At 34.8% G+C, this 11,958-nt stretch overlaps 3 protein-coding genes across 3 annotated transcripts; 1 reads left to right on the top strand and 2 right to left on the bottom strand.

Annotated features, from left to right (window-relative positions):
• Positions 1-6: 6 nt before the first annotated feature.
• Positions 7-1,791, bottom strand: LOC139096316 (kelch domain-containing protein 4-like). The gene is made up of 4 exons (XM_070648008.1): positions 1,589-1,791; positions 872-1,529; positions 665-810; positions 7-583 (listed from the first exon to the last, which is right to left on the bottom strand). Exons 1-4 carry the CDS (start codon positions 1,700-1,702, stop codon positions 8-10), a joined length of 1,494 nt encoding a protein of 497 aa, XP_070504109.1. The 5' UTR covers positions 1,703-1,791; the 3' UTR covers position 7.
• A 4,278-nt stretch (positions 1,792-6,069) lies between these two features.
• Positions 6,070-7,934, top strand: LOC139096314 (ovochymase-2-like; the record flags this gene model as incomplete). The annotated part of the gene is made up of 3 exons (XM_070648007.1): positions 6,070-6,851; positions 7,082-7,158; positions 7,225-7,934. Coding segments are annotated over 3 exons (1,485 nt in total), but the record flags the coding sequence as incomplete, so codon positions are not given.
• Positions 7,935-8,969: 1,035 nt separating this feature from the next.
• On the bottom strand, positions 8,970-11,546 carry LOC139096321 (uncharacterized). The gene is made up of 3 exons (XM_070648012.1): positions 10,221-11,546; positions 9,799-9,875; positions 8,970-9,733 (listed from the first exon to the last, which is right to left on the bottom strand). The coding sequence occupies exons 1-3, from the start codon at positions 11,441-11,443 to the stop codon at positions 9,105-9,107; spliced, it is 1,929 nt and encodes a 642-aa protein (XP_070504113.1). The 5' UTR covers positions 11,444-11,546; the 3' UTR covers positions 8,970-9,104.
• Positions 11,547-11,958: the final 412 nt, after the last annotated feature.

Here is an 11,958-nt window from a genome sequence, read left to right on the forward strand (position 1 = left end):
AGCATCCTCAATCTGTATCCATATCTCCACTCGACTCATCTTCACTATCATCGCTGTCATCATCATCCTCATCATCATCACTCTTGTCACTGTCCGATGAATCCTCACTGTCACTTCCAAGCCACTGTAATGATGGTAAATTTCCAATGTATGTCCTCCATGCATCACATTTATTGACATCTAATGAATAAAAGTCACATAATGTATATTGTCGACTTCCTTGCTCATAACTTCCACCAAATATCCATAAATTATGTTTAACCACAGCAATAGCTGCATTCATTCTTGGTGATGGTCCACCGACGTCTAATTGTGAGGTATTGGCACTTGAGGATGATTCTTGTTTTGGTCCTGCGACAGTGACTGTAAATATTCCATCTGTTGTGGTTTTGACAGTTTGTGATGGTGTTGGAGTTGGTTCCTGAGACATTTCTGTATCTGCTTCCTTCTTTTTCTTCAATTCGACTTTTCTCCATGCCATGCTGCCACCTTGAATGTCGAGGAAGTGAATTTCATTGGAGAATAGTCCTCTGAGGTTCTCGTCGTCTTCATCTGTGTCCATGACGCCACCAAAGATGAAAATCTATTGGGAATAATTGAGAATTTGTTAAGTTTGTGTCTTAAAAGAGTTAGGTCTGTGACAGAATGTCAAGGAAGCTCATACCTTTCCATTTGGAGCTGTTACACATGCTACACCACTTCTGGGTGTTGGTCGTCTTCCACCTGGTTTCGTTGAGCTCCACTTCCATTTTCCAGGTGTTTCTTGAAGTATGAATGTGTCGGCATGTGTCTGACCTCGTTCACTTCCAGCTAAGAATAAGGAACAAATCAGAATAATGTTCTTTTATAGAATTTTGGTGTATATCCTCACCTTTAGCACTTGACTTAGTATATCCACCAAATACGACAAGTTTCTCATCATTAACAACACCTAAACCAACACCTGACCTCGGTGTCGGTGCAATTCCATCAGTATCAATCTTTGTCCATGTATACTTATCCATTGAGAACATCCAGACATCATTGTGATATAAAAATGTCTGATTATTGTCGTGAAATCCACCAAATAAAATAATTCTCTTTTTATGTAAAATCATTCTATGTCCACTACGGGCTGATGGTCCATTTGGTGCCTTTACATGCTCCCATTTCTTACTGGTTATTGAATACTTCCATAAATCTCGATAATGATAGAATTGTAAGCCTGATGGTGATGCAAATTCACCACCAAAAATCCACAATTCACCGCCATTTGCAGCTGTGCTGATCATTTGATGTCCACTTCGGGGTGTTGGACATGGTGAGCATTTGATGACTTTCCATTCATTTTTATTGGTATTGTAGCTGAATAAGTCACCAAAACATTCAACTTTAGCGCCATTAAAGAATTCACCGCCATGGAAGTAAATCATGTCATCTAAGGATGCAACAGCGAGGTTTGAACGTGGTGATGGCGGTGCACAGACTGATTCTGAGGATTCTGATTGGGTTTGGGTTTGGAGGGACTGGACCATGTGCTCGATGTCATCCTGAAATTTGAATTATTGGAATTTAGTTCCTGTAAATTTGAGATTTTTGCTTATTTTACCTCGCCGAGTTTCTGTAAAAGTTTCTTTTGTTTTGCTTGCAGCTTCTTGTCATTTTTGGCATTTGTTTTTTCAATTCCAAAACCTTTTTTCTTCTTTTTGTCCTTTTTGCCCATTTTTGGAGTTTTATGGATTAGCTTGACTTTACAGCTTCACAATTCTCAAGTAATTAAATTTTAGAAAATTTGTACTTCTACCGGTGTGATGAACAGAACCAAAACAAAAGATTATCAAGTGATGCGAACAACATGTGTTGCAATTTGTAGAGTTTTGAATTTTTTACGACCGTTATTTTTACAGAAATGCTGAAGATTTTTCCCTCAACTTAATACTTCATACTTAACACTAAAATATAATTATTTTAACTTAATTATATTAAATCCGAGTGGAACAAGCTGTGATTAGTCAACCTTAGGTCTAGTCTAGTAATAAACTTGACATCTGTGGAACTTTAAACGTACTGTAGACTAATCGCATTTTGTTCCACTCGGGATATTTAGTATCAATTAAAATATAATGTAGGGTTAGCTTATAGCAACGGAACGGCGATCGATGATATGTTGCACCATTCTAAATTTTCTACAAAATGCCTTGATGTCCTTGATAAAGCCAATATTTAGTATCAATATAATTACAAAATAATGCAAAATACATGGTATGGTAGGGTTAAGTAGGTTACCCCATTGCATCTGAGAACCCAAATAAAAATGGGGTTGAATCTATATCAGTACTATAATTTACCCAACTTGGTCGAGCGTAGCTCAGCACGGTTCGTATGGAAATCTATGTTAGGACGGCAATCAACCTAAACTGTCTAAACTGCCTGACTCGTATAGCGATCTATATAAGTACTGTAATTCACGGTACTGTCGAGCGGAAATACGATGGTCGAGCGGAGCTCACGATGGTCGAGAGGAGCTCACGACGGTCGAGTGAAGCTCACGATGGTCAAGCGAAGCTAACGATGGCCGAACGAAGCTCATTCCGACTTGTACAGTGATCTGTATAAGTACTGAAATCTAGATAAGTCAGTCGAGCGAAGCTCAGCCCCTCTTGTATAGTGATCTATATAAGAACTGCAGTATGCTCAAATCAGTCGAGCGTAGCTCTTCCATTACTAATCCACTAAAAAAGTGAGTACGGTGTGAATACGGTGTGAATATTCATATAATTTATCACAATTTTCTGATTATAAATAACCAATTAAATTCAATAAATGTTTTCCATACAGCATTAATTGTTTCCAACTTTTTGGCTTCATTTCTTTTTGGTTTTTCCATCAAAAATGTTAAAATTAAAAATTTGCTTTGTGATTTTGATTTATTCAGTTTATTTAACTGACACAGCCCGAAATGCCAACAAAAATTTTGAACCGTACATACGCATGACAGGTATTTCATGTTTTGCATCTAATAAATCCTTGCATGAATCTAAATGCTACATTAAAGCTATAAGTCGTACAAATACAACATTTAATGCATATGTAAATCTGACTAGACCATTATTCTATGTAAATATGGCATATGATTTAACTTATAGGTCTATATCCAATTCCCATCGATCAATCATCAATTCGACATTTGAAATATGCTCAGTGCTTAATGGAACAGGCACAAATATTGTTTTTAAATGGATCATGAGTAACATTCCTGATTTAAAGGATTATATACATGCATGTCCATATAAGGTATGTTAGGTGACATTTTAGGGCTTTGGTGGACAACCTGTATGCTGTGGCACAATAGTAAGCCTTATAAGACTTAAGTATACCGTGCCACACAGTTTGCCAACAATTTTCTCAATGTCTTTAAAGTAGTTCACAAAATATCAAGCATAACACAAATTTCTGTAATTTTTCAGGGATATACACATCTCAAAAATATAAATATTGACTTTAAAATGTCATTGTCAGTATTTCCAGCTGGAAAGTATCAATCGTTGATGAGATTTTATGATGATAAAGATGACAATATTATTACAGTAAAGCTATCAATGGAAATGATTTCAAAAGACAAAAAAGAATTTAAATAGATTGAATGTTCTCAAATTATATGAAGATGCTGCTGATAATGATTGCGGAATGCACATGACCTACCCCATGACCGACCCCATGACGTCTTAACTGAGGTCATCTTTATACCGTGTGTCCTCCGAGAATTATGCTGTCGATCATCACTTTACATACTTACTTCGCTGGCCGAACAGATCAATTGTGATCCATGGCCTCCCTCAGGTGACGCCTAAAGCTGGTTCTATCGCTAGCTTCCATCTGTCAATTACCAATACCAAATGCAATACTGTCTCTATCGACAGCTTCCTTCCAGGAGTTCTTTTATCATCAATAGTGTCAGATTTAAAGATCTTATTTAATGGAGCTTTTACTTGCCTTGTGTCCAGACCAACGAAGCCTCTTCTTATGATATCAGCCTCACATGAATTACTTTAGGGTTCGTTCTCTAATTAAGTAACTTGAAAAATCGACTTTTCTTTGATCCTCCCTAGTGCGTTACATAACCTTAACCTTACACAACGGTACCTTAGTAAGGAATTTGGACGCATTTCTGCGAAACGAACAGTAATTGATTGACATCCGATAACCACAAAATTTAGTGTTTTTCATTCCTAAACTCACAATATTTGAAACAATAAGCCAGTAATGCTTTAAATCCGAGTTCTCTAGGATGTCTGGTTGTTGAGGTATCGCGTCTCACTCAGCCAGACAGCCAATCAAAATGAAATCATTAGCGACATTTGTCGCAACGAATGCTATATACAATTAAGTTCAATTAAGTATTAAAATCAATTACACAACAAACGTTCCCAATTTTGATTGTAAAAATATGATAAAAATAATAAATTTAAAATTAAATTGCAAATTATTTTGACATTTATTTTTGTGTTTTTGATAAGAATTGTCTTTTTTAGGTTCCATGGTCTAAATCAAAAATCTGACATGCGTCTCAGGAATTAAATAACAATCATCCAATAATTCTAATGGCCAAATCAATACACCAATCAACGTCTTCATTAGCTTATGTATATAATGCTTGAAGGACCCAGTCTTATGAGCCTGGAGGCACTGAGTTTAAAAATCTGTTGTATCACATCCATTACATTTACAGTTTATAGTTGGATCCGAACCACTTGCTAACTGTGCACATTGAAAAGGCACGAGGACGTCATAAGACCTGATGTATCTTGCAATGTACCTAGTTAGAAATTTTGTCCAAGATATAATAAAGAAAATCATCCAATTACTAATATCCTTGTATACCCAGCAGTTGAGATACAGTATATGCCAAGGACATCAAAATTGCATCCAACACAAGAACTGTGCTTTGTAACTAGAACGGTTAAATCAACAAAGAGCTTTGACATTTACGCCACAGATGCCATATCACCGACCTAGCTACAAAGCACACAGCAGAGCTTGATCCCTCAAATATGTTGAGAATAATAATAAATTGAGAGAAATCCTCTCTGAGTAATATTGAAATTGTGTTCTCTATTTTCGTTGAGTCTGACAAATGTCAAAGACACAAGGGATAACAAAATATGATTCAGGTGAAAGATTGGGGTAAAATGATCATGCACGGAATTGGAGGGGAGGGGGTTTGTGGGTTAGAAATGTTAAAGTACTGATGTGGTTAAGGATTCGAATCTCAGGAATGGAAACCATAGGTCCGGTATGGTGTTGTGATTCAGCTGGTATGGTAAGATAATACACCTGAAATAAAACCGAAGATATCGACTCCAGAGCTCAAGAATAAATAAAATAAAATTTCTTATTTTTTGCGTTACTTAATCAGCAAGCTGCCCCATGATAAAGATCTTTCCAATAAATCAAGCTTAGTAAAAAAATTCTCCAAAATTAAGAAAGGAATTTCCAAACAAATACATGTTATGGTCTGCATCTTCTGTTTTTGTTTTTGTAATTTTGTGTGTTAGGATTTTTTTTATGTGCTTTCTTAGTTTTGTGCTGTTCACCTCCGGTAAAGATCGATGCTCTTAAGCGATCGATTGAGAAAAAGTCATAAAATCAGTTTTTATTACCAAAAATGAGTGTTAATATTTTGATAGTTTTTTGTGGAATTTTATGGATGCAAAGCTGTGTTGTTGCTCAATCAGCTGACTGTGACTATAGCACACGAGATTTTGCAAGTTTTATTCAAACAAATTCGACAAAATCCTACTATTATTGTCATTTAAACACAACTATAAAAAGTTCTCTCAAAAAAGTGACAACAATCAGCGGAAAACATGACTCTAAGCATACTGATAATGACGTCAGCTACCTTTATATCGATAAAATCAACATCAACATGAACACATTTTCATCAATTTTTTGCCAAAAATTCAAAAATCTTGAAATTATAGAGTCAACTGCTGTCATTAAATCAATTGATGGAAATTCACTGGCAAAATGTCAAAATTTGGATATTTTGCACATAAAGGGAACACAGATTAATTACATACCAAGTGAACTGCTGACCAAAAATGCCAAACTTACAGTCAAATCACAACATTGCCTAGAAATTTACTTTTATCCCAAAAAAAGCTCAAAGTTTTAGGATTAGGTTCAAATCAAATCGAAGATTTACCATCAAATATTTTTAATCCACTGATTGAACTTGAAGAACTTAGTCTACAAAATAACAAGCTACAGTCAATTGATGCAAAATGGTTCACTTATTTAGGCAAGTTGAAAAAGCTGTATTTAGATGAAAACCAAATTGTTGAAGTTCCTGATAAATCCTTTGAGTTCTTGAAAAATTTAGACGAACTTCGCCTTAAGAACAACGGAATTAAGCTGCTACATTCAAATTCTTTTGTTGGCCTAAATAACCTCAAAATTCTAAGACTCGACTACAATTATATCTCAGAACTGCCGCTCAATACGTTTGAACCTTTAAGAAATCTGACATTGTTGGACTTGGATAGCAACAAATTAAGTATAATTGATGCTGCATCCTTTGGTGTTCATAAGAACTTAGTTGACATCTACGTGGGATATAACAAAATCAAACAAATTGATGAGACATTCATTAATAATACAGCAGCTGGCGTGCTTAATATGTGGAACAACATATGCAACAAAGAAGTGCTCACGGGAATTGTAAAGATCAAAGCTGGACTAAAGACATGTTTTGAGAATTATAAAGCAACAAAAATTCAGCAACTTCGTACTCGTCAATGTGGACAGCCTGCCAAAGGAGTTGGAAATATTATTGGTGGCAAAAATATCACAAGGGGTGACTTTCCATGGTGAGTACAGCATGTTTAGTGTTCCTTCTTCTTATCCTTAGACTTATCGGTTATTCGATGACCTAGCCAGATTTAGGCTAGCTTGGTACAGGATTTTAGATCGATTAACCGAATGCTACTCTGTTTACACTCATACTAGAGCTCGAATTCTATATGAGTTGAATTTTACTTTGAGCTCTGCTTAGATTAATCTACAAAACTTTTAACTTATCGATTATCATTCTTCTCAGGGTTGCAGTTCTGTCTACAACATCTGGTGAATATATTTGTGGTGGAACACTTGTGAATAGACGAAAAATTGTGACAGGTAAGTCTAAGGATATAATCTTTGGGACCAAACACTCAAACATCCTTCTCACCTCCATCATTGTAGCTGCACATTGCATTCTAGAGAAATATGGTGAGGAGCCGAAATTGGCACGTGAAATCATCATTCAACTTGGTGCTTATGATCTGGACAAAAAAATTGATATCGGAAGAATTTCTCATGCTGTTCAAAGTGTCAATATTCATCCTGATTGGAATACACACACTTTGGCTTATGATGCTGACATTGCTGTACTGGTTTTGGACTCAGAAATCAATTTCAATGAATTTATTCAACCAATTTGTCTTGTTCAAGCCTCATCTGCAACAACTGGTATCGTTGTTGGATATGGAAAGAGTGAAGACAAAACAAAAATTCATGAAAAAATCCCAAAAATGATTGAAACTCCGATTCACAGCAATAAAGACTGCTTCCCGAAAAATTTTGATTTGGCTAAAATTTCCAGTGGACGAACATTTTGCGGCGGTTCCGGTAAAGGTGTTGGAGTTTGTCGTGGTGACAGTGGAAGTGGATTATTCGTGAATGATGGAACTTTTTATTATCTTCGTGGAGTTGTTTCATCATCATTAATTGGTGGACCTTATGGATGTGATGTTGACACTTATTCGGTATTTACGGATGTAATCAAACATATCGATTGGATTAATAAGGTGTCAATAAATCAATTTTAATAATCACTTGACTTTTGTCGGTCATGGTATATCATAAAGTATCTGTCCAGCCTATTATTTTAAGGACATAAGTATATTAAACTTGTCAATTTTGCTAACATTTTTGTACTAATTTGGGTGAATTGTAATAAAAATTAAAAAAAATTTTAATAAAATAATTTTTCATTTTAACAAAAACGGTTTTTTGCATTATTTTCCCAAGTTAAAATAGTAAAACTTCAAAAAATTACTCATCCTCGACCAAGATGGTGACAAAAGTTACTGACAAAATGTCGAAAACCGCATTAAAAGTAGTTGAGGTAATGCCGTAAAGCCGATATTGGAGGTGCATTTTCTAGAAATTTATTCAACTTTTCTGTCACTTAATGCTATTTCATTAGTAACTTCTTTGTAAGGATGAGGTAGCTTAGCATACTATCTTGTAATATATCATACCACTTAAAGCTGATATATCAGGTGTCAGCTTCAGGTGAGTCCTGTGGGAGGTCATGGGTCACAACTGATCTGTACGACCAGCGAAGTATGTAAGTAAGTATCAGGTGTGTATATATAACAAACTTTATTCATTCATGAACATTTAGCTAAAAAAGTGCAATAACTTGATAATAATTAAAAATAACTGGACAACAACTTCCTGAACTCGGAAAATGCAAACTATTAATAACTGCACAATATGCTGTTTTTATTCCATGTCTTGCAAAATATAGAACCATGATCGGCACGTGTGTTTGAGTACCTATACGTCTTAGGCGTTCCCATTTTTTTTATCCATATAATCCCGATTGATATGTTAGGAACTGTAATATTCTTATATCCACTTTGTTAGATGAATACAATTTGATCATCAATTTCCAAATATTTGATGGATTCGCCAAAAGACAATTCAACGCAAAGCTCGTCCAATAATTCTATGTAAAGACCAAATTTGTAGTCAAAGTGAACCTAATTCATGAAATTTCAATGGAAATAAAGATGAAATTTTTAAAACCAGTGCACTATGCACATACAATATATTGGAGTCCTGCCAAGTCTGCTTTTGATTGATTCTGAAATTTAACTAGCATATAAGATTTTAAAAAGTCAAAAATAAAGCCCTGACATAAAAAATTAATTGATCAATTATTTTTTTTGAAATTTACAATTTTTATTACAAATCTACCAATTTAAAACAAAAATGACAAGGCTAATATGTCCTTAATATGATAGGCTGGACTGATATTGTATGACATATCATGACTGGCCAGACTCAAGTGACTAATCAAATCGATTTATGGACACCCCGTTGATCCAATCAATATATTTTGTCACATCCGTAAATACCGAATAATTGTCAACATCACATCCATAAGGTCCACCAATTAATGATGATGAAACAACTCCACGAAGATAATAAGAAGTTCCATCAGTCACAAATAATCCACTTCCACTGTCACCACGACAAACTCCAATTCCAGTTCCAGTTCCTCCACAAAATGTTCGCTTACTTGACAGTTTAGCTAATAAATTATTGTAAAAGAAGCAGTCTTCGTTGCTGTGAATTGGAATCTCGAGCCTTTTTGGGATTTTTTCGTGAATTTTTGTTTCGTCTTCACTTTTTCCATATCCAACAACGACACCAGCTGATGCAGATGTATCTTGAATAAGACAAATTGGTTGGATAAGTTCACTTAATGCAGCTTCTCGTTCCAAAACCAGCACAGCAATGTCAGCATCAAAAGATTCAGTTAAAGTGTTCCAGTCAGGATGCATATTGATACTTTGAACAGCATGAGAAATTCTCCCAACTTCAACTTTTTTGTCCAGATCATAAGCTCCAAGTTGAATGACAATTTCACGTGCCAATTTTGGTTTTTCCTCATTTTTATCTTGAATGCAATGTGCAGCTACAATGAGGTTTGTGAGAAGGATGGTTATGAGTCTGGCCCAAAGCTTACATCCTTAGACTTACCTGTTACAACTTTTCGGCTATTCACAAGTGTTCCACCACAAATGTATTCGCCAGATGGCTTAGTCAGGACTGCAACCCTGTGAAGAATGATAGTCAACATTTTATAAGTTTTGAGTATTAATTTAAGTCAGTGGTCGGAGTCAAATTCTAATCTGTGTTTTGGTTAGAGTTGGCAGGACTATGGGAGCTCGTACCTCATTGAAGGCACCTCCACTTTGGAACCCTTAAAACTCTAGTTTCAGGTTTATCATTGAAATTCATCCCAAATAGAATTCGAGCATTAGAATGACTATATCCTGAATAGGACAAGTCAAATAATCAATCTAAAATCCAGCACCAAACCAGCATAACTCTGAGATGGCGATAGTAACTTTTTGTTGAGTTAGAACCAGTCTGCGGCCAAATTTTTTTGTTGTACTTACCATGGAAAGTTTCCCCTTTTGGCATTTTTGCCACCAATAATATTTCCAACTCCTTTGACAGGCTGTCCACATTGATAAGTACCAACATGCTGATTTTCGGTTGTTTTATAATTCTCAAAACATGTCTTCAGTCCAGCTTTGATGTTTGTAATTCCTGTGAGTTCTTCATTGCTGCATATGTTGCTCTTCACATCTATCTGATTAACTGCTGTATTGTCAATGAATTTTTCATCAATTTGATTGATTCTGTTGCTTCCAACATAGATTTCAACTAAGTTCTTATGAATACCAAAGGATGCAGCATCAATTATACTTAACTTGTTGCTATCCAAGTACAATATTTCCAAATTTCTTAAAGGTTCAAATGTATTGAGTGGCAACTCTGAGATTTCATTGCTGTGAAGGCTTAGAATTTTGAGGTTATGTAGACCAACAAAAGAATTTGAATTTAGCAGCTTAATTCTGTTCTTATCAAGGTAAAGATCCTGTAAATTTGTCAAGAACTCAAAGGATTTATCTGGAACTTCCGCAATTGGATTTTCACTCAAGTACAGCTTTTTTAAATCACCTAAATTTGTAAACCATTTTGTGTCAATTGACTGTAGCTTGTTGTTTTGTAGACTAAGTTCTTCAAGTTCAATCAGTGGATTAAAAATATTTGATGGCAAATATTCAATTTGATTTTCTTGTAAATACAATTTTTTTAGGTTATTTTGGGATATAAATAAATTTCTAGGCAATGTTGTGATTTGACTGCCGGTCAGATATATTTGTGAAAGTTTTGAATTTCTAGTCAACAGATTATTTGGTATGTAATTAAGCTGAGTTCCCTTTAGATCCAAATTATCTAAATTTTCACAATTTTCCAATGAATTTCCATCAAATGTATTGATTTTAGCAACTGATCCTATATATAGAAGGTTCCTAAATTTTTGACAAAAAATTGATGAAATTGTGTTTATGTTGTTGCCTTTTCTGATGTAAAGCATTCTGACGTCATCATCGGTATATCCAGAATCATGTTGTCCATTGATTGTTGTCACTGTGTTGACAGAACCTTCTTTATTTGTGTTTAAGTAGCAGTAATAGTAAGGTCTTTTCTGATTTGTGTTACTTGAAGTCCCTAAATATCGTATTTTATAGTCACAGTCAGCTGATTGAGCATTAACACAGCTTTGCATCCACAAAATTGCACAGAAAATTATCAAAATATTCACATTCATTTTTGGTATTAAAAACTGATTTTTTATGAATTTTTTCTTATTCAAACTCAACTTAAGATTACCAATCTTTACCGAAGATGAGCAGCACACAAACTGAAAGAACACAACAAAAAAATAGACAAACAGAAATACAACAACAAAAACAGAAGATACAGTCAACAAACTTGTTTTTTGCTTGGAAATCCCCATTCATAAATTTTCGAGTTTTAAGTGCATTTTTGAAAAAAAAATATTACGCTTAACACCACTTTGAACAGCTGACTGGTTGAGGCGTGGGATCTTAGCAAGCAGTCATCGTTAAGAGCTCGGGATTGAAGCAATAGTTTAGTACTATTGAGTTACTGGCTAATCACTTGGATTGGCAGCTTAAAACGTTCTCTAAATGCTTTATTTAATTTTTAAAAAATCCAAATTTTCCCTTTGTGAAATATTCCAATTTTTGTTGACCGTAATTTTCAAAATAAAAAAAAATGAATACTGAACGCAGGACATAAATGCGCTTAAGTCTCACCAAG

Source organism: Chironomus tepperi, unplaced genomic scaffold (assembly GCF_022539635.2).
Source record: "Chironomus tepperi strain 1889 unplaced genomic scaffold, CSIRO-AGI_Ctep_v1 contig_385, whole genome shotgun sequence".
NCBI lineage: Eukaryota > Metazoa > Arthropoda > Insecta > Diptera > Chironomidae > Chironomus > Chironomus tepperi.

Bases quoted from the DNA above. Each gene is read 5' to 3' on its own strand.
- LOC139096316 (XM_070648008.1), bottom strand. From the start codon at position 1,702: ATGGGCAAAAAGGACAAAAAGAAGAAAAAAGGTTTTGGAATTGAAAAA. The intron at 811-871 runs GTGAGGATATAC...CCTTATTCTTAG, and splicing joins TACTAAGTCAAGTGCTAAAG to CTGGAAGTGAACGAGGTCAG. The intron at 584-664 runs GTATGAGCTTCC...TATTCCCAATAG, and splicing joins TAACAGCTCCAAATGGAAAG to ATTTTCATCTTTGGTGGCGT.
- LOC139096321 (XM_070648012.1), bottom strand. From the start codon at position 11,443: ATGAATGTGAATATTTTGATAATTTTCTGTGCAATTTTGTGGATGCAA. The intron at 9,876-10,220 runs GTAAGTACAACA...CATTCTTCACAG, and splicing joins AAAAGGGGAAACTTTCCATG to GGTTGCAGTCCTGACTAAGC. The intron at 9,734-9,798 runs GTAAGTCTAAGG...ACCTCATTGTAG, and splicing joins TAGCCGAAAAGTTGTAACAG to CTGCACATTGCATTCAAGAT.